The following is a 20400-nucleotide window of genomic DNA, read 5'->3' as shown; positions in this document are numbered from 1 at the left end:
AAGGATTGGTGAGTTCATCTCAGTTTTTCCTCCTCATCTCTGACTGCCGCAAGTGAAAATCGGCTTGCTCTAATCAGTAGAAATTATTGTAAAACTAAATAATTGCTTGTCCAATTCTGCAGTGTTTTCATCGGATATTCAATACGCCCCCAAGGATCAGGAGGCTGGTTGATAAGTGCTACAGTTTACCAGAAATGCTGCAGAAGATTTTAAACTGGGAAAGCCAGCCAGAGTCCAGGAGGGGAGCAGCAGGATGAAGAGAGGGTGCAGCCAACTTGAACAGAGATGAACTGAGTCTTGGGGGGAGGCTGCCTTCTCTAAAACCAAGGATTGTTTGTACACTTCATCCCTTAGAAATAACGAGGTGCTTAAAAGTGAAACCCCCACTCTGCCATTGGCAGTTTGGAGGCTATCTTCTTATCACAGATGATGATAATGCCATGAAGTGTTATCCTTGGGTTCAGATTGCTGATTCTACCTTCCTTCTGAAGCAAAGTGGATGGGGTGGGAGAATACATTTGCAGAAGCCTTAATATTCAGGAAGAGTGGACTTCCATCAGCCCCATGTATCATATAATGTTCACGGGGAACGTCAAGTTTAAATTGAGTCTTTGACCCTGACTTATCCTGATTCCTCTAGAATCCACAGTCTGTAAGCCAGCTTGGGTAAATCAATCACAAATCTTGGTAGGGCTGCATGGGTAACCTACTCCAGACGATGATTATTTCATATTGAGGGAATATTTGTGTGATCATCTAAACTCTCTCTTCCACAGACAAGGTGAATGTAAAAGACTAAAAAGAGTAGAACGTCTTGGAGTCTGCGGTGAAAAGAAAGACTTCTTGAAAGGATTTCGAAATACTAGGAAGGGCTTATTTGAAAACGACTGGTATCTTTTTTAAAAATAAGATAGACACTGCTCCATGTGTGTATTCCATACTTTTTCACTCTTTGGAGCATGTATGCCTCTTTGAGAACTTCTTGGAAGAAATTAAGTTCCTCGTAGAAAAGATATATCAGATTTTTTCATATGGGGGTCGGGGTGGGTGTGGGGTACAGGTAAGGGGAGGGGAGTTAAGCCCTGCCCTGATTGAAGTGCTGTGTATCTCACAGGCACGGAAGAACAGCGTGGTCAGAAAAATGAAGATGGTCAGGAGTGAGGTGCGGAAGACTATCCAACTGATGAACTCAGTACTGCAGACATGGCTCACATTCATCCCCACTGGACTCACACCTGGCACGTAGCAGCCATTCAGTAAAAACAAGCTGAATAAACACATGGAAGTCCAGGTGCTGGGTACCTCCTAGTTGGAGGCACCCTCTACATTATGTTTAGGTGAGGACATGTCGGAGGGAGAAGTAGGACATTGCAGCAAGGCAAGCTGTGGGTGCCGCTAAGCTTTGTTCTCTAGGGTGTTTTAGGATACATCGCGGCTCCAAGATAGAATTTCAGCCTGCATTTCCATAATCCCTGTAGGGTACCTGTTTATGTTGTGAGACTCTCATGGGAATACTTCTGTAGGGAACTGTGTTTCCCTCTCATAGCATCAGTTATTTGGAAAATAACTGTCCAGCTCTCAGTGATCCATAAACTTTTTGGTAGCAGAAATCAGGACTGTTGTTCATTCGCTAAGTTGTGTCTGACTCTTGGAGACCCCATGGGCTGCAGCATGCCAGGCTCCTCTCTCTTCCACTATCTCCCAGAATTGACTCAAATTCATGTCCACTGAGTCGGTGATGCTCACTAATACCTGTCTGTAAACAGCAACAGGTGAGAAAATGCTCAAGGTTTCCATAGGCAGAGGTAAGAGCCAGCCTTGGAGCATATCCTGCAAGCTGTTCAAATACTTACTCCATGAGAAATAATAGCCTGCCTGATCCTATAATCTTTGCTCTGATCATCTTTTCCCAGGGCTCCAAGCTGTGGGGCTTTGCCTGTAATAATGTGTGATGCTAATTAGTACATGGATTGTGTTGACGTCTCTGTGCATAAGGATTGGTGTTGCAGTGCCCCCGTAGCCCGTCAAAACGGTATTTTTTCCTGCCCAAATGTTTACGGTCAGTTAGTAGCTTGTTGCTAGAATTTGACGATAGAAAGTACTCTACAGAGAATGAAACGTTCTGAGATAAGCAACATATCCTCGTGCCTGATGGTGTGGAGGGGCGGAGAAGAGGTTCCAAAGAACGGATGTGTGACTTAACCCGCCACTGAGAGCGGTTCAACTCCTGCTGAGCAAGGGATGCTGGTGTTGTTATTAATTTCACATCTGAGTGGTGACAGTGTGCAGAGCTCCATGTGAAGTCACAGGCCCGCGCACCAGCCATCACGTTCATGAACTTTTAACTAATTACCCAACTGCTGCGGAGGCATCAGTGCTTGTTCTCAATGTGGAACTTGTCCAACTTGGCTGCAGTCATGTTCTTCAGTTACACTAAAAAAATAGGTCTCGGGGAGGTCAAATCTGCTCATTTCAGCACACTGACATGAGGCAGATAATGGGGAATAATCACTGTTTTGGATGAGCAATTGTTTAAATTAGAAGTTAAAGTATTTTACATCAATAAAATCTTTGAACTCTAGTAGGGTAATTATAGAATCCTGATGTGTTTACATTAGTTTTAAAGCGCAATTCGCATTGAGGCTGGTGGCAACAGCTCCATGTTAAAATCACAAAGTCAGTACTATTTTGTTATTACTATGGAAACCTGACCTCTGTTTTCTCCATCTGCAGCTCAGCCCTTATTTATCTTCTTCCAGTTCCAGGACTCTTTATCATGATTACTATTTCGATTTTTACCTTGCATTATTAGGATACCTTTTACTGAAGAGAATGAAGCTAAGAAAAATTTAGTTTCTATCAACCAGGAATCAAAAAATTAGGATAGAATGAATAGATGGAACATTTATTTTTATAACAGGATCAGAGATTAAGTTTAGATTTCAAATACTGATTGGAAAAAAAAAATCTTTGTTTTATTTCATCATTGAATATGAACTTTCAAACCCTAGAATATTTTTATCCAGATACTTCTTATCTTTATCCCATGCTAGCCATTTAATTTTTACAGAGTTGGGAGAAACAGACTCCATATTTCGTGACACAATGGTCATCCTCACTGAATATCTACATCTAGATCAGTTCAGTTCAGTTCAGTCGCTCAGTCATGTCTGACTCTTTGTGACCCCATGAACTGCAGCATACCAGGCCTCCCTGTCCATCACCAACTCCCAGAGTTTACCCAAACTCATGTCCATTGAGTCAGTGATGCCATCCAACCATCTCATCCTCTGTCGTCCCCTTCTCTTCCCATCATCAATCTTTCCCAGAAACAGGGTCTTTTCCAATGAGTCAGTTCTTTGCATCAGGTGGCCAAAGTATTGGAGTTTCAGCTTCAACATCAGTCCTTCCAATGAATATTCAGGACTGCTCTCCTTTACAATGGTCTGGTTGGACCTCCTTGCAATCCGAGGGACTCTCAAGAGTCTTCTCCAACACCACAGTTCAAAAGCATCAGTTCTTCAGTGCTCAGCTTTCTTTATAGTCCAACTCTCACATCCATACATGACTGCTGGAAAAACCATAACCTTGACTAGATGGACCTTTGTTGGCAAAGCAATGTCTCTGCTTTTTAATATGCTCTCTAGGTTGGTCATAACTTTCCTTCCAAGGAGTAAACATCTTTTAATTTCATGGCCTCATCTAGATCAGATGTTCACAAACTATGACTATGTGGTCACATTCTACTTGCCACCAGTTTTTATAAATAAAGTTTTATTGACATGTGGCCACATGTGACCATGAATTGCCTGTGGCTGCTTTCACACTACAGAGGCAGAGTTGAATAACAATGACTGAGATCTTATGGCCCACAAAGACCAACCTATTTTTTATCTGGCCCTTGCCAGAGAAAGTTTGCTGATCTCAGCTCTAGACTTCTAAAAATCAAGGCAAAAATGATTTTCAGTTAAGAAATATTTCCCACATTTGTGAAACCCTTCCAGATTTTACATAAAAATGTCAAGAAAGTATGTGAAAATGATGTATTGATTCTTTCCTATGTTTCAAGGGATAGCAGTGACTAGAACGGGGAATCAGTGAATTAAAATCCACTGTCTTCAACAGAAAAACCCTCTCCCATCAGCCAAGGCTCTCACAGAGCCCACGATATGGTCTGAGAAGAAGGCTGGTAGGAAGGTAGAAACAGTCTCCCTTCATAACCTCTTCATAGATTTAACTTCAGAAGACCCCAGAATGATCTGAAACTTTACTGGCTCTTATATCCTCCTTATCCTGCCTCTTGAACAAACCTTGTTAAATTTACCTGCCTCCCAACACAGCAGTCTATCAGATTTTTCTTGAGAGTTTTTGTTGTTCGGTCTCTCAGTCCTGTCCGATTCTCTGTGACCCCGTGGACTGCAGCACACCAGGCTTCCCTGTCCTTCATTATCTCCCAGAGTTTGCTCAAACTCATGTTCATGGATGCCATCCAAACGTCTCATTCTCTGACTTAAGTAGCTTCCCCCCAAAAGTATTCTGTGGCATACCGGTCCAGAGAGAGGCTGCTGGAACCAAGACCTCCCTAAGAAGCTCTGCATACTGTATCCTCCTGTTGTGTGCGTGTGTGTGCATGTGTATGTGTGTGTTCAGTTGTGTCCAACTCTGCAACCCCATGGGCCCGCCAGGCTCCTCTGTCCATGGAATTTTTCCAGGCAAGAATATTGGAGCCGGTTGCCATTTCCTACTCCAGATCCTCCTACTGGATACTAGTAATTCAGATTCTTCTATCAAAAGACCTAAGAAGTCCAGCTGTACACTTTGTTTAACTTTATAAGGTCATGAACAGCTTTTAAGAAGTAAACCTCATTAATTTATTATGGAAAGAGAGTTCAAAGAACATAGTTTGGGAAATACATTCCTTTACCCCAACCTGATTTATTCTCTTACCACAAAAGCTGGGAAGAAATTGGGATAGAAATTATTGTTCCATTGTTAGTTTTTCCTTTTTTTTTTCTCAACAAAATTTATCTATACTTTCTTGATATTCTGCAGCTGACTTTATGTCCAAACTGTAAAATAACAGGCTACCGGATTACACCCAGATCCTCTTAGCACAGTAGTCTGCTGATTAAGGAAGATTCGCTCTGGAAACCTCCTGAAGTCTCTGTGGAGTTCTCTAAGCACGACCAAGAGGCCAGTTATGAGCAGGCACAAGGCGTTTTGAAGCAAAATGGTGAAGGTATATGGACTGATTTTAGTCCCAGTTCTTTGAATTTAATAACTTTCGATCATGCCCGCCTCTTCATCAAGGTGCCCCTCACTCAAACCTCGCCTGGAAGTTGGCTGAGCAGGTGACCTTGCTGCAGTGGTAAAGTCAGACTCTCACAAGCACACTGGTGCTTGGTGTAACTGTTCTGTGAAACTTCCGCTGGTTGTGTCTTAAGTCTTGAGTGACCTCCTTTCTCCAGCGTGAGTCCACTCCTCTGCAAGATCTTTTAGTTTCTGTGTTTCACATCTTTAACAGACTAAGAAGGATACACCTTATCCTGGGCTATGAAGCAAGTAGCAGCAGATAGAGGAGTTGGGTGTCCAGGCCTAGAGGTGGCTGGTAAGTCAGCAACAGTGAATCCCAGCAGGGCATACGGGAAGGAGTCTTGAACTAGGGGTTCCAGGTCCTGGCTTTGACCTGGCCACTAGACAGCTCTATCAAATGTAAAAAGCCACATTAAAAAAAAAAACAGGTGTTTGTTTATATTTTTGGCTGCACCGGGCCTGCATTGCTGTGTGTGGGCTTTCTCTAGTTGCAGCGAGTGGGGTCTACTCTCGAGCTGCGGTGTTTGGGCCTCTCATTGTGGTGGCTTCTCTTGTTGTGGAGCGCGGGCTCCAGGGTGCTGGGGGCTCAGTAGTCATGGCACAGGGCTTAGTTGCTCCGTGGCGGCATTTAGGCTCTTCCTGGACCTGGGATTGAGCCTGAGTTCCCTGTACTGGCAGGCAGATTCTTAACCACTGAACCACCAGAGAAGTCCAGCTATGGTTCTTGACATTTGCGTAAAGCAAAGGTTGGACTCACCTGAGGAGACTTCTAAAAAATTCCCATGCTCTGGCTACACTCAGACCAACTAAACCAGAATATCTGGGGGTAAAATCCAGGTATCAGGGCTTCCAAATCTCTTCAGGTGATTCAAATTGGTAGCCAGTACTGAGAACCTTGCTCTGCAGAACTTAAAAGTTTGAATTTTATACCCAAATCTCTTGTCAGATACCCGAGAGTGATTGAGGGTGATATCGTCCAATGACTAAACATGGCAAGATAAGGAGGCAAATAACTGAGAGCACGGATCCTCATAGAAAGTGAAGTCGCTCAGTCGTGTCCGACTCTTGGCGACCCATGGAGTGTAGCCTACCAGGCTCCTCCGTCCGTGGGATTTTCCAGGCAATAATACCGGAGTGGGTTGCTATTTTCTTCTCCAGGGGATCTTCCTGACCAAGGGATCGAACCCGGTCTCCCAAATTGTAGACAGATGCTTACCATCTGAGCCACCAGGGAAGTCTATGGATCCTCATTTTGGGCATTGCAATCATTTGCGTATGGAAAAACAAAAGTTTTAGAAATGAATTACTGTATATTCAAGGTTGGTTTCTTGTCCTTCTTATCCAGAATTCCAGAAAAGTAATTTGGATTCAGGCAAATTTGGGTTCATCTGGACATGCTGGATAATTCAGAGTCATGTGACTAGTTCTCATCTCCCTGACTGAAAGGCTCTTCACTGTCCCTATGGAGCGTTTGCTAATGTGGTTCTCTGTTGCCTTAATGCTAACATTGTGATGACCCTGGTGTCCCTAACAGTGTGACAGTCTTCTGAAATCTCTACACCCTAAGTATCTACAAGCTGACTTAATTATTTTGAGAAGTCCCAATTCCCCACTTCATTCATAGAAAATTTGAATTGGGAAGATTACTGCCCTAAGGGTCGTGGCTTTCTAGGTATAAAGAGGAAAAATATTTGGTTAAACTCATGCAATATTAAAATTGCATGCTAATAATTTTTTAATGTGATAACTATGGAAAATCATGCTTAGGTCTCCAAGCAAGGATTGTTAGCGTTATTTTCTATTTGAAATGTGTATTTTGGATTGGGTACATTTCTCCCCAGTATACGCTGACCCTTGATATTCTGCCCTCAAGTTGAGGCCACTGGAATGTGTGTTTGGTGTGGGCAGGGAGTACATTGGTCTTGTTCATCTTGGTATTGCACAGTTCCAGGATCGTTGAGGGCTTTCCCCGGTGGCTCAGCGGTAAAGAATCTGCCGGCAATGCAGGAGCCACAGGATATGTGGATTTGATCCCTGGGTCAGGAAGATGCCTTGGAGGAGGGCATGGCAACCCACCCCAGTATTCTTGCCTGGAGAATCCCAAGGGCAGAGCAGTCTGGCAGGCTATAGTCCATAGAGTTGCAAAGAGCCAGACACGACTGAAACAACTTAACACGCACACAGGGTTGTAAAAGGTGTTCAGTAAATGTGTTGAAAAATATATGAAGGATTGTGTGAGATGTGTACATAAAGTTAAGACAGAAGTAGAGTCTTTTCAGACTTACCCTGTAATTATGTTTTGGGTTTTGGTTTTTTTTTTTTTGCCACACCACAGAGCATGTGGGATCTTAGTTCCCCAACCAGGGATTGAACCCTCTCTGCCTGCAGTGGAAGGGTGGAGTCTTAACCACTGGAAGTCTTGACCACAGGAAGTCCCTGTAATTATATATTTAAACAAGTGACTAACATCAACCTGAATGAGCCCACAACTAGACAGTCTAGAGAAAGGTGCTCGGATCTTCACTTGATATAAAGTACTAAGAAATCCAAAAACCTGATAAAGAGCAAGAACTAGGGAGTAACACCAAGGTATAATGATGTTGAACTTATTAGCATATATTGTACAGGTTATTTTTGCCACCTGTTGATGTTCGGTCAATGGACCAGCAACATCGTATCACCTAAAAGCTTGTTAGAAATACAGAATCCTGGAGCTCAGCCCAGATCTACATAAATCAGATCCTGCATTTTAACAAGACCCTCCCACCCCAATGCTCTATATGCTCAGTAAAGTTTGAGAAGCATCATACAGCACAACAGACCTAGAAACATAGGTCTTCAGATTTTGCAATGATCATTTTCCAGAACATAAAACAACTATGCATGAAATGTTTAAAGGGGGGAAAAAGATGGAATTACAGAAATGAATTGGCAAATATTTTAGAAAGCAAACAGAACATCTGAAGTTGAAAAAAATACAACTGTTTAAAAATACTCAGTAAACTGTTATAAAACAAATCAAACACGAATACCTGGGAGCCTGCCTTGGGGTTCTCTCCTCTGCAGAGGTTTGCATGTGTTTCTGCCAGGAGTCCAGAGGTTCTACTAGCGTGGTCCCACTCCAGCTCTTATCCAGGTTCCCTGAATTAACCCAGGAATCTCGGGTTTGCCCCACTTCTCCGCCTCCTCACTGACTAAAGTCTCGTCTCCTGGCACCACGGATGATGGCAGCTGTCCAAGGGAACTGCACCCTATCTACCCACCACTTTGGTTTTAGTTACTGGTTCATTACTTTATGTCATTTCCCTCTCTTTGGGGCTATGGCATAAAATAGAAAACTTTTAAATGTGTGATCTAGTTGTTTCATAGTAGCAGGGCCCTACAAATTACTTTGCCCACCATACTGTAGAAAGCAGACTCTACAAAAGCTAATCGTCATTTACTAGCTCAGGTTAAATCACACACCAGATGGCTGAACCAGTCTACTAGCTCTTAGACACGAAGCATGCCCTGGCACAGATGCCGGGACCACAAAGACCTGATAGAAAAGCACAACAAAGACAGAAACCCGTGTCAATGACTATCTTTTTTGCTTGCATCCTATTCTAGGCATAATTCATTTGCAGCGAAAGCAAAATCGGGATATGGCTTTTCAGCTCTTTCTGAATGAATCAAATATAAACTGACACCTTTCCTGAAAACATGTCAGAAAGAAACTAAATGAAAACCCTCTTGGTCTGAATAGCTTTGGACTTAGTTAAGACCCTTGTTTACTTCATGGACCTAGTGTGGAGTCCTGCCCTCAAGGCCGCAGGTGCCGAGCTTTGCACCAAGGCCACAGAAGCGGAGCCCAGAACCAAGGACACCTCTGAAGCTGACTGAGCCCCTTTGTAACCTTGCCCAAAGCCCCCTGATCATCACGAACAAGCTCCCTGACTCCCAATTAGGCAAAGATGCCCACCCCAGCAGGCACCCTATAGCGCCCCAACCAATCACCTAACACCAACCTTCCAGCAGGAATTTTCTTTGTCTTGAGGCTATAAAAACTGGCTACTAACCCACGAAAACTGTCAGCTTTCCCTGGTCTGTCAGAGGTCGGCTCGCAGTGCCCACTTTATCTCTGCTCTTCTTAATAAACTCACTCCCTTCTGAAATGCTCTGTCTGAAAATTCTTCTCCAACCTGTGCTAGGACTGCCTCGACACCTAGTAGATGAATATTTACACACACACACACACACACACACACACACACACACTCCCAGTAGGTAATTGAAGGTGACACTATAGTTCTGTATTTTATTAAAGATAAAGCTTTGGGGTTTAGAACTGGAGTCAGTGTTAAGTGTCCGCTAAAGCCTGCTCTTGCAGAGCTTATTAACATCATCCCCAAGTCTTGCTCTAACTAACCCTGGGGTTGAGGAATGTTCTGGGGGAACCCATCTCTAGCAGAATTCTGACCCACTGAATGGTCCTTTTGGGGGCTTCTGGAGGTGTAGGGGAAAGATAGTGGTTTTCATGGCAACCCTTGACTTACACAGCATCCAGCTTTGTCCCGTTGAAAGCATGTCCTTGGATTGAAGTAAAGCCATTGTTGTACAGTTTCCTATAATCAACAGAGAGAGAAGAAATCAGACCCATTAGAGGTAGGGCTGGCCCTTGGGTCGGGCTTCATTTTTTCACTGCCAGAAATGTGCATGAAGGTTCTCAGATCCCATCTACGAACCCTACAAGAAAACTTTACCGTATATCTTTTTTGGGACATGGAATAATATTTCCCAGTTTGAGCCCTCATTCTCCAGAGTTGGCTCCTGTTTCTCAGAAGCAGATTCACTTTGATGAACAAGGACTTGCAATCATTGAAGATTTTTTAAGAAACATTCTACATATACTCAAAAAACAGAGTTTTAGGAGTTAACCCAATGTCAAAAATGGAGAAATAAGTGCAGTTTTTTATGAAGAGCACTTTAAAAGACATCATTCATCTGAACACATAGGTTTTCTATTTAAAATGTTATTTCACATTTGTATTCATGCTTTTAATCCTCAGGGCTTACCACAGATTAAATGCTTAATTAAATGGTTGAGAGCTGAATTAAATTGAACTTTAAAAACAAATCTAAGAAAGTAGATAGACCTTGGGCTTTGGGGAAATTTTAATGTTTTTAACTTGCTGCTGTGTTGCTGCAATTAATTAATTTATACAGGGATTCCGAGGGCTGGACTAAAGCATTGTCTATATTTCCTAGTCAGGTTATTGAGAGGTGGAGGTGATCTACCAAAGCCGCACTGAGGCACAGCTGTCCAGAATCAGGTTTTGTGAATTCAAAAGCAGTTCTTCCCACCCACCAAAGGGGCACAGAGCCTTGGGAGGTCTGGTCTACACAGGGCTGCAGCAGGGGCTTCCTGGGAGCTATCGGCTGGAGATGAGAGAAGCCGGCCAGGACCACAGTCAGGCACAGCTGGGGTGATTTAGGGGAGCCTGGAAATGACTGTAGTCTGCCTCCTGTGAACTCTGGAAACACAGCAAGAAGCACACAGGAGACTGCACATTTGGAATGAGACCTGGGCCTGTCACTTCACAGTAGGTGATCCTGAGAACCTCTCAACCTCAGTTATCCTCAGTTTTCCTTGTCTGTCAAAGTCTGATCAATTGATACCTCATCAAGAGGTTGCTGGGAGCACAGGGTCACTAGACATTTAACACAGCGAAGTGTGGGCGCTCACAAGAAGACGGTGTTAAAAGGTCTTCCGAGACCTGAGAACTTGGATTTACCTTAGGGAGTTGTGGAGAACCAAGAGGTTATCCTGTTTGTTGGTCTGTTTTGTTTGAAACAGTTACACGGTGAGTTTAATTCCATCTACAAAGGTGTCCTGGGAGGGCTGCAATGCACAGGGATGCTCAGCACCGAGGTGGAAAAGCTAAGTCGTTTTTATCGGTAAATTACTTTTTTTCTGAACTAGAGATCTTGAATGAAGATGTGAGAACTCCTAATTTTGGCATTTCTGTTTCTCCAGAATTTGTTGAGAGACCTAGACAATAAAAATGTTCTTTGTTGGAGTTACATTTCAGAAGATTAAATAACAATCTTACTGGACACGTAGGTCTCAAAAAGGGAGATTAGTGAAGGAAGAAAAACATAGTAAAGAAAGAACCAAAGGGGCAAATTTTCACTGAAACTCTGTCCTACCAGGAAGATGGGTACAAATTTTGCTGTTGGACACATACCCTTTCGTGTTTACAGGTTTTTGAGCATGAGCTTCAAAGAAGCAAGGACTTTTGCAGGAATGTAGAAATAATCATCTGAAAAGCTAGTGGACCAGCCGTGGCATCCCCGCTTCTAGATTTCAGGAAAGTTGAAGTTCCCTCATTCAGAGGTTTATCAAATGCCTATCGGGCCCCATACTGTGTGTGAGACAAAGGCCAGCCTCCGATGCAGAGGGCTGCTTGTGATAAGCGTCCTTAGAGAAAGACACCGAAAGCTTGAGGTAACATTCTGTAAAGAAACTGATGCGTGGCCAATGGCACAGGGGAAGCTTTTACAGGAGATGCAAATGGCCTTGAGGTTTGGGACCGAGCAGGCTAAACCCCAGTCTTTGCTGTGTGGTCAAATGAAATGGTGGCTAAGGAGCCTCTTGTTTCTTTAAGAAAGCTCTCCCCCCATTTGGAGAAGGATGAGCTGAAATGATCCACTCTTGGGTAGAGTTCCAGAGGTTGAGATAGCTTCAACAGGGTCAAGACAGCTGGCCCGAGACTGCTTCAAAATAGCCCTTCAGAGTTGTGTGGAGCCTTGGATCAATTTTGCTGGAGGATAACTGGATCAGGTGGGTATCCATTGATGAAGAAGATGCAGTGTGACCCAAGAAAGGAAGCTGGATAACAATCCATGCCAAACACCCCCCGGGGCCTGCGTGAACAGTGGTACTGAGCCCAGTCAGCTGCGGATCATTTGACGAGGCCCCAACTTTACTTCGTGGTTAATTTGGCCAAAGAGGGGAAGTCTTTATGGCCTGGGAAATTAACTTATCTCTTATACCTCTGTTAGATCTCCTTCCTGAGAACATCTTGCAAATTTCCCTGATAAAGCATTTCGTTTTGAACAACTCAAGAGCAGAACCCATTCAAACTCTGGAAAAAATTATATAGAGGACTATGTTTTTTATTCAATATCCCATCACAGGAGCTTAGTAATAGTTAGTGACGACACAGCTGAATTATGAGTGCAAAGCATGAAAAGCCCTTATTAGGAGCACCGTTTTCTAGCTCAGGGACCTTGGGAGAATCACTTAAATTTGCTTTAACCCCAGATTCTTCCTCTGTTCAATGGAGATACTGGATACAGAATATTGTATTATAAGGCCAGCCTGCAGGCCAAATCCGGCCCACTGCCTGCTCTTGTCAATAAAATATTGTTGGAACATGACTGCTCTGCTCATTAGTCTGTGTGTTGTGGACGGCTGCTTTTGCCCTACAATGGCAGAGGTGAGCAGTTGCCACTAAGGCCATGTGGTCTAGAAAACCCGAGTGGCCATTCAGAGATAGAGTGTGTGGACCACTTCTGTAAGAGACTCCTCTTAGTCTTGCTGCCTAAAGCACTCTGTCAGCTGCAGAGCGCCGCTCCGTAAGGTGCCGCTCTCATTTACCTGTGTGCAACCCTCGGCAGACCAAACAGCAGCATACCGTGTGGTAGTGTGGTTCTTGGAGGGCCTGCGGAAATATCACAGTGACCCCGATAAAAATTCCAGGGTTGGCAGGAGTGGAACTGGCCATACTCACAGTGTCAAGGTTTCGTTGCACAGGCCCTGAAAAGCGTTCGCAGGGATGGAAGTCATGTAAGGGTTGTCTGTAATTTCACTGCAAGAGAGGAACAAAAACACTTGGTGGAAAAAAGCACCTCTGGAGCTGGGCTCTGCTGTATAATATGCACCTAAATATATAACCTGACACTATTCCGTTTTATCCTATTTCTTTTTAGGTGTTGTTGACTCTTCTTAGCTGCTGGTGGCTCAGAGGTCCGGTGAGGTGGTGAGAGCTGACCTAGGTGGACGGGCACTCAGAGCCCCGCCTGGGCAGGGAGCTAGTGAGCTTCGCGTGTGGGCTGAGGGTCCTGAAAGTCCTCATGTGCAAGAGGAGGACTCACGTGACAAATACTTTCTCCATAGCAACTCGTTTCCTCACTGTGTGGAGCCCCCGAAAAGGGTCGGTAGGATGGGATCGATGGGTTTCACGATTATTATTAAAGTGTCCTTCGCTTGAAAAACACTGCCAGGCAGATGCTCCTGGAGAACATTTCTATGTTCTAGTTGCTGGAAGATGGGTTATATTTTGAACAGAGCTCTTCTGCAGCAAAGGAGCATGGGCATTTTTTTTTTCCCCTAGCAAAACCCCAAGAGTTTGGATCCTATCACTTTACTGATATATTTTGCTGACTCCACAGTACAGACTCAACCTGTAACTCTCTCTGCATATGTCCTTTCATGCCTGGACAACTAGTAAGACACTTAACTATGTCACGAGTTTTGGAAAAGAGCACTTGTCCCCAATGAGAAGTCCCAGGAAGTGATTGGAGACCACTCATGACCTGCTCCTGGGACCCCCCTCAGACCAAATCGCTTAGGTTTTCTATTCCCCAGCTTCCTCATTTGTATAGTGTAACAACTATAACTTCCTTTTATGCCTTGTAAGGTGGTTAAGAGGAGCAAACATGATAACAAATGGGAAAGTGTTTGAAAAGCTATGTGAAAAATAAAGAATCCTCAATATCATCAAATTTCATTCTATTCAATCACCTCCATCAGCAAACACACATGCCATAGTTTCTCCCATTAAAAAAAAAAAAAAAAGACCCTTTTCTCCTTGTTCCATGTGCTCCAACTTCTGAGGCATTTTTCTGCTTCTTTTTAATAGTAAAACTTCCGGAAAGAGTTCACTGTCTCTAATTCCCCCTTCTGAATCTCTCTTGAGCTCACTACAAATAGACTTCTCCCCCCCACAGAGTCCCACTTTTCAGAATCACAGTGCCCCACATTACTAAACCCAACGGGCATTTCTCAGTCCTTGCCTGACTTCATTCATCAGGGCATTTTTCACAAATGATCACTGCTTCCTCCTTAAAACAACTGCTTCACTTGGTTCCAACCAACATCTATGGCTGCACCCTAATTCTTGTTAGCGACAAGTAAAATACTGCCAAATATTGCCTGTGTGCACACTTACAGTATGAAGAATACATCAGTGGAATAGATTTTGGTCAGGTCGGGGAATTCTCTAAGTCCAGTGTTGAAAATGCCACTACAGTACATGAAAAAGAAGAAAAAAAAGAATAGAAATAAGGTAAGAAAGTCAACACATAGGAAGTAGAATAATGTAACAGCTGAAAGTATGTGTTCTGATGCCAGACTAGAATCAAATCCTAACTCCTTCATCAATTATCTGAGAGACCATGGCAAGTTCCAGCCCTTGGATGGGACGATGCTCCTCAAAGTACAAGAATCTACCCAGTCCACCAGTGTCAATGCATCTCTTCTGTTTAGGAAAATCTGGGGATTGTTTGAACCAAGTGGGATTCCTAGAAATAGGAATTCAGGTTTCTTTTTGTGTTGTGTGTGTGTGTGTTTGTGTGATTACTTTGTTTTAACTAGAGGATATGATGCATGTGTTGGGGAAAGGGAGGGTGGAATAAGGGAAGGATGCAACAGGAAGACAGTCTAATTACTGACTCCAAGCCAGGCTCCCTTTTGCAAACTCTACATTATATTGTGTTGGTTATTTTACCAAGGATGATACTCCCATGGCAGCCTCTTGAGAATACCACGGCAGCAGTACCATAAAAATGTGTTTAAACAAAGAAGGAAATCAGTCAAAGACAATGTCTTCACTCTCCAAAGCTTGTATCATCAGGGCAAAATGTCAAGATAAAAATGTGCATAAAACAGCATGAATATAAAAGCTCAGGCTCCTGATGCCTCCCAGACTTAGTTGGTCTAACGTTGTTGTAGCTACTAGAGCACAGATAGTGGAGTTACGCTTTGTTTGAGAGCCTTGGCATGCCATGCTAAGAACTCGTCACTACCAGTAAACCTTTATACAAAGTCTTCCAGCAGGGAAAACTTTAGTCCCCCTGGTGCCCTTTCTAAGGCAAATTCTGACCTGATTCCTAGAGGGGAAGGCACATGATTTGAAGAGGAAGCAGGAGCCTGAGGTCTCAAAAAAGCAAATGGGAAGCTCCAAATAACCAAGGAGAGAAGTAACATTCCATAAGGTATATCTGAAGGACGGTAAATAAACTCATTCAATTGCAACAGCAGTTCGTATGGAAGAGCAGGGGGGTAAAGCCTGAGAGTTAAGTGGGGACAGTATTGGAAAGGGCTGGAAATGCCATCTTAGGAACTTGGACCAAGATCTCTTTATTCTCCAAAACTCCGAATGAGTCCATCTTCTTTTTGATGGTTCCTCTAATTACCTGCACCCCCAGATAAAGGTATGTACCTCTCATTTGTCACTTCCCACTATTCTTCTAGGGGAGGAACTTTTAAATTCCATATATAAATCTTCCTTTAAAAAATGGTCAGCTTCTTGGAAGGCAAGGACAACGTTTTATTATCCAACATGTTCCCCACCAAACCTTGCGCAGACTAGGGAACCTGATGTCTACTAATCAAAGAGTTACTAAAGGATTGAAGCTCAGAGTCCACACAGGAGCAATTGCCTTGTGCTGTAAGTTTTTATTGGGCTTCCCTTGTGGCTCAGCAGGTTTTTACTACTTCCCAGATACGCCGTCAGCCGCATATCCCAACCACGTCCTCTTCTGTCCCCCTGGGATCGCCCACCCCTACCTCTTCAACACTGAACTATTTTCCGTCCCCCAAATAAGCCACATGGTTCCACACTTTTGTGTCTTTATCATGCTATTCCACCCACCTGTATTTCTCTTCTCCCCCTCCCCCCCTTTCTCCTGGATAACCTCTACTCATCTTTGAAGACTTATTTCATGAAATATATTTGGATATATACTTTTATTTAAAGTCCCTAGATGGCAATGAACTAGTATGTGAATAGTGATTATTTCTGGGTATTGGGACGAAGGTTAACTTTTTTTTTCTTTGTAATGTTTTTGCGTTCTAATCTTTTACAGCACATGTGAGCGAGAAAGGAGGCAAGAAGGGAGGGTGCCCGGAGGACCTGAGCGCGTGCACACACCCCCACCGCGCACGCTTTGCTGAGTGGACAGGCAGCAGGCGCTAGGCAGTGAAGTTCAGCAGAGGACGGAAACGTGTGGTCCCTGCTCGCGAGGCAGACAGTGCTCTCTCTCTCTCTGTTGAGTGCCCCTCCCAACCTCTGAGATTAGTGTCGCCTTTTTTGGTTTGTTCTGGGGTAACAGCCAGTCTAATATTGCGATACCCGTTTCCTGACAAAATTGACTGGTGGGCTCTCAGAGGGTATGTTCGTTTAGAGACCATGCGTACATGATGGCGTGTTCTCTCTCCTGTCTCCTGGGGCGGGACTCTGGTCCCAGCCTGTGTGCACTGGGTCTTTGCTGCTGTGTGTGGGCTTCCTTTGAGCTGCGGTGTGCAGGCTTCTCATTCTGGGGGCTTCTCTTGTTGTGGAGCACGGGCTTAGTTGCCCTGCGACAGGAGGAATCTTCCCGGGCCAGGGATTGAACCCACGTCCCCTGCATTGGTGGGTGGATTCTTAACTGCTGGACCACCAGGAAAGTCCCTTGAATAGGTTTTAAAAATGTGACTCACTTCACCTGGTGCCTTGCCTGAAGGGAAAAGGTGGGGAGTAAGTCACAGGATGTGATGTGTCCCAGGCCACCCAACCAATCACCGCTAAAATGACCCAATTCCACATTATCCTGGGGATATTCCCACACTATAATTCTCTTTTTTTAAAAAAGGGCAGGATGGGATAGGAGTTAATACTTACAGGAACTTTAGAAGGGGGAGCTCTTTTAGGGCGCCAGGGTCTATGTAAGTTAAACTTCTGGTATTCCGAATCTCTCTGTAAAAGTCACAAGAAACATAGTCACTATAATATAGTCATTTCTGTTCTTATGAAAGATAACACAGTCTTAATCAGGTTTAACAAAGGTTCATGAGAAGAATACATATTTCCTTGGTGCCCGGGGACTTTTTCTGCCAGGAACCAGTCCCACCAATAAAAAGCTACTTTTTGCTTCTCTCAGGGACACAACGGCTGTCCAGCCCCCTTCCATCATTAACGTAGCTTCGATCCATCTCAGTTTGGGGGTGACCTTTCTCTTATCCATAGCCTCAGAGACTTTTTTTCCTTTTAGGTTTAAAACTCTCTCCAGTGGTCTGTTGAGGGCAGATATCTTTACTATTGATAATAACAAGTAACCTGGCCATGGGGAGCGGGGGATTGCATGGATTATATAATGGATAACAGCACAGGAATAAGATCGGTGAGGTTCCTCTGTCCATTACTATTTCAGAAGCAGTAGAGGTAACGAGTATCCATAGTTCACTTGGGTTTATCTTCCTGCTGTTGTTGTTTAATAGATAAGTTGTGTCCAATTCTTTGCGACCCCATGGGTTATGGCATGCCAGGCTCCTCCGTCCATGGGATTTTCCAGGCAAGAATACTGGAGTGGGCTGCCGCATCCTTCTTCAGGAGATCTTCCTGACTGCGGGATCGAACCCGCATCTCCGGCATTGGCAGCCGAATTCTTTACCACGGAGCCACCAGGCAAGCCCTCATCTTCCTGTGGGTTCTTAGTCGCTCAGGGGTGTCTGAGGCTTCTGTGATCCTGTGGACTGCAGCCCGCCAGGCTCCTCTGTCTGTGGGATTATTCAGGCAAGAACACTGGAGAGGGTTGCTGTTTCCTTCTCCAGGGGATCTCCACAATCCTGGGATCAAACCTGAGTCTCCTGTGTCTCCCGCTTTGCAGGTAGATTCTTTACCCACTGAGCCATCGGGGAAGCTATTTTCCTACACAGTTTTTTTAAATGCTTCAGCACATGTGATAATACCTTATAGGTCTCTAACTTATCTACTTAGGTTTATATACATGCTATCAAAATGCACAGCTAGTATCAGTGAAATCAGTGCCTGTTAGAAATAGGTTCTCATTGGTATTAATAGAAGTAAATGTATTCAACATGTGTAAATTGGTTGAGTTTAAAGGCCCTCCCGAGGCTTACATGAAGAAGGTAAGAAAACTTAGTAAGGCCTGTAGTCTGACCCCTTCTGAATGGCACCTTAGGCTTGATTCCTAAAGGAACCTGCATCTAATGGTTGCTGGTAACAACTAGAAGACAGAATCTGGCCTCTAGATTTTTTAAAAATAGTTTTGTTGAAGGAAAATTTCCATAATTTTATGCATTGCAATTTGATACAATTAGATGATTTTTAGTAAACTTGTAGAATTGTGCATTCATCATCACAATCCAGTTTTAGAACGTTTCTATCAATGATAAAAGTAATCATATGCACACTTGCAGTCCATTCCCACTCCCTGCCCTCTGCCTAGAAACCACTGATCTGTCTACTTCTAAAGTTGCCTTATCTGGACATTTCATATAAATGGAATCGTAAATACATAGGCTTCTGTGTCTGCTTTCTTTCATTTAGCACAGTATCTGTGAGGCGCATCCGCGTTGTAGCATAGATCAGTAATCTGCACCTTTTTATTACCTTTTTATTTTATTACTGAATAACCGGATGGACCTGAGGTCAAATCTTGGCCCTGCCACTTCTAGCTATGTGACCTTGGGCAATTTCCTCATTTGTAAAACAGGGACAATGTTAGGGACTCTTGTGAGGATAAATAATGTCTATATGAGGTTTCATGTGTGTACAGTAAAGGCTCTATAGCTGTAGGTTTTATTGCTGTTTTTCACCTGAGCAGAATGAAAGCTGGAGCAGACGCTGGAGACCTCGGGTTGGAGGTACTGCAGTGTTTGTAAAAATTAAACAAACAAGAAAAAAGCCCACAAGGTTTGACATTTGACGAAGTACAGCAAACATGAGGCAGACTCTTGGGAAAGAGAGAGTGGCATTAACTCTGAGAACAGAAACCATCTCCCAGCTCGGTTTACTATCAGTGTGACCTTCCTGGTCTCTTTTCTTCATTAGCATCATTTTGTCCAGGAAAATAACTTTATTGTTCATTGTGGGAACTTCTTGAAAGACCCATCAACACTTCAACAGTTAGACACCCTCACCTCATCTTCCCATTGTGCCCACTAATCCTAAATTATCATGTCATGATCTTTATCCAACCAAGATCCTGCAGAGAAAGACCCACTTTAAACCAGACTGTTTAAATTTTGTTCTGACTTGAAACTAAACGTCCTGTATCCCCGATACTCCCTCTGTGCTGGGTAAACTGGGACTGCGGGCTCCCCCTCTGCACAGTCTCCTAGCCATCCCCCGCTGGGCCCCTCTAAGACCATCAGACTCTGCTGAGTCAAGGTGCTCTGCGTGGGGAGCAATAAACGCCTTGCCAGAGCTTTCCATTTGGCGGGAGGGGTTGAACTGCTGTCAGTCAAATGCAAACTAGTTAGAAGAGTTTGAAAACTCTCTGAGTGTGGTTTGCAGTCTGGAAAACCGCTCCATGAGTGACTATTGTTGAACAAGCAAATTTAAGTGAGTATCCCAAGAGAATGTCACAATGACCGAGTGTAGCCCAGCTGAATCCACTTTAGAAGCAGAGCGAGAATTAAGGGAAAATAAACACTGCTGTTGGCTACAGCTGATTAAATGAGGCTGGCAACCAACATGGCGGCTGCAAGAGAAGAAAGAGGTGGGAGAAGCCTCGAGGAGGGGGAGACACAAAAGAGGAGATGGGCTTTTCAGTAGGAGTGAAAAAAAGAAAGGAAAGATGGACAAGAGATATCAAAAGAAAACACCGGGCAAAAGAAGCCGCTTTCTGAGGTAAGTTAACACTTCCTCACAAATGACTTTTTAAAAATTTCTGCTGAGGGAAAGATAGACATTGTATGAAATCATTTATATATGAAATCTAAAAATGCCAAACTCAGAGCGGGGCTGCGATGGGGCTGTGGGCAGGGGGCTGGGGAGATACTGGCTAAAGTGTACAAGCTTCCAGCTATAATACTGG

General features: G+C 43.8%; 1 protein-coding gene across 3 annotated transcripts in view; it reads right to left on the bottom strand.

The window, feature by feature from the left end:
• TSHR (thyroid stimulating hormone receptor) overlaps window positions 1–20400 on the bottom strand; it is a 159881-nt gene that overhangs the window by 47847 nt on the left and 91634 nt on the right. For 2 of the 3 annotated variants that reach the window (XM_043472691.1, XM_043472692.1), the window contains 4 exons: window positions 17241–17315; window positions 14529–14603; window positions 13089–13166; window positions 9849–9917 (listed from right to left, as the gene is read on the bottom strand). In XM_043472691.1, the coding sequence (XP_043328626.1) occupies window positions 9849–9917; window positions 13089–13166; window positions 14529–14603; window positions 17241–17315 (297 nt within the window). The remainder of the gene's footprint in view (window positions 1–9848; window positions 9918–13088; window positions 13167–14528; window positions 14604–17240; window positions 17316–20400) is intronic. The other variant, XM_043472693.1, reaches the window with a different exon arrangement.

This window comes from Cervus canadensis, chromosome 6, assembly GCF_019320065.1.
Source record: "Cervus canadensis isolate Bull #8, Minnesota chromosome 6, ASM1932006v1, whole genome shotgun sequence".
NCBI lineage: Eukaryota > Metazoa > Chordata > Mammalia > Artiodactyla > Cervidae > Cervus > Cervus canadensis.
This window is presented reverse-complemented; position numbering and strand designations above follow the sequence as displayed.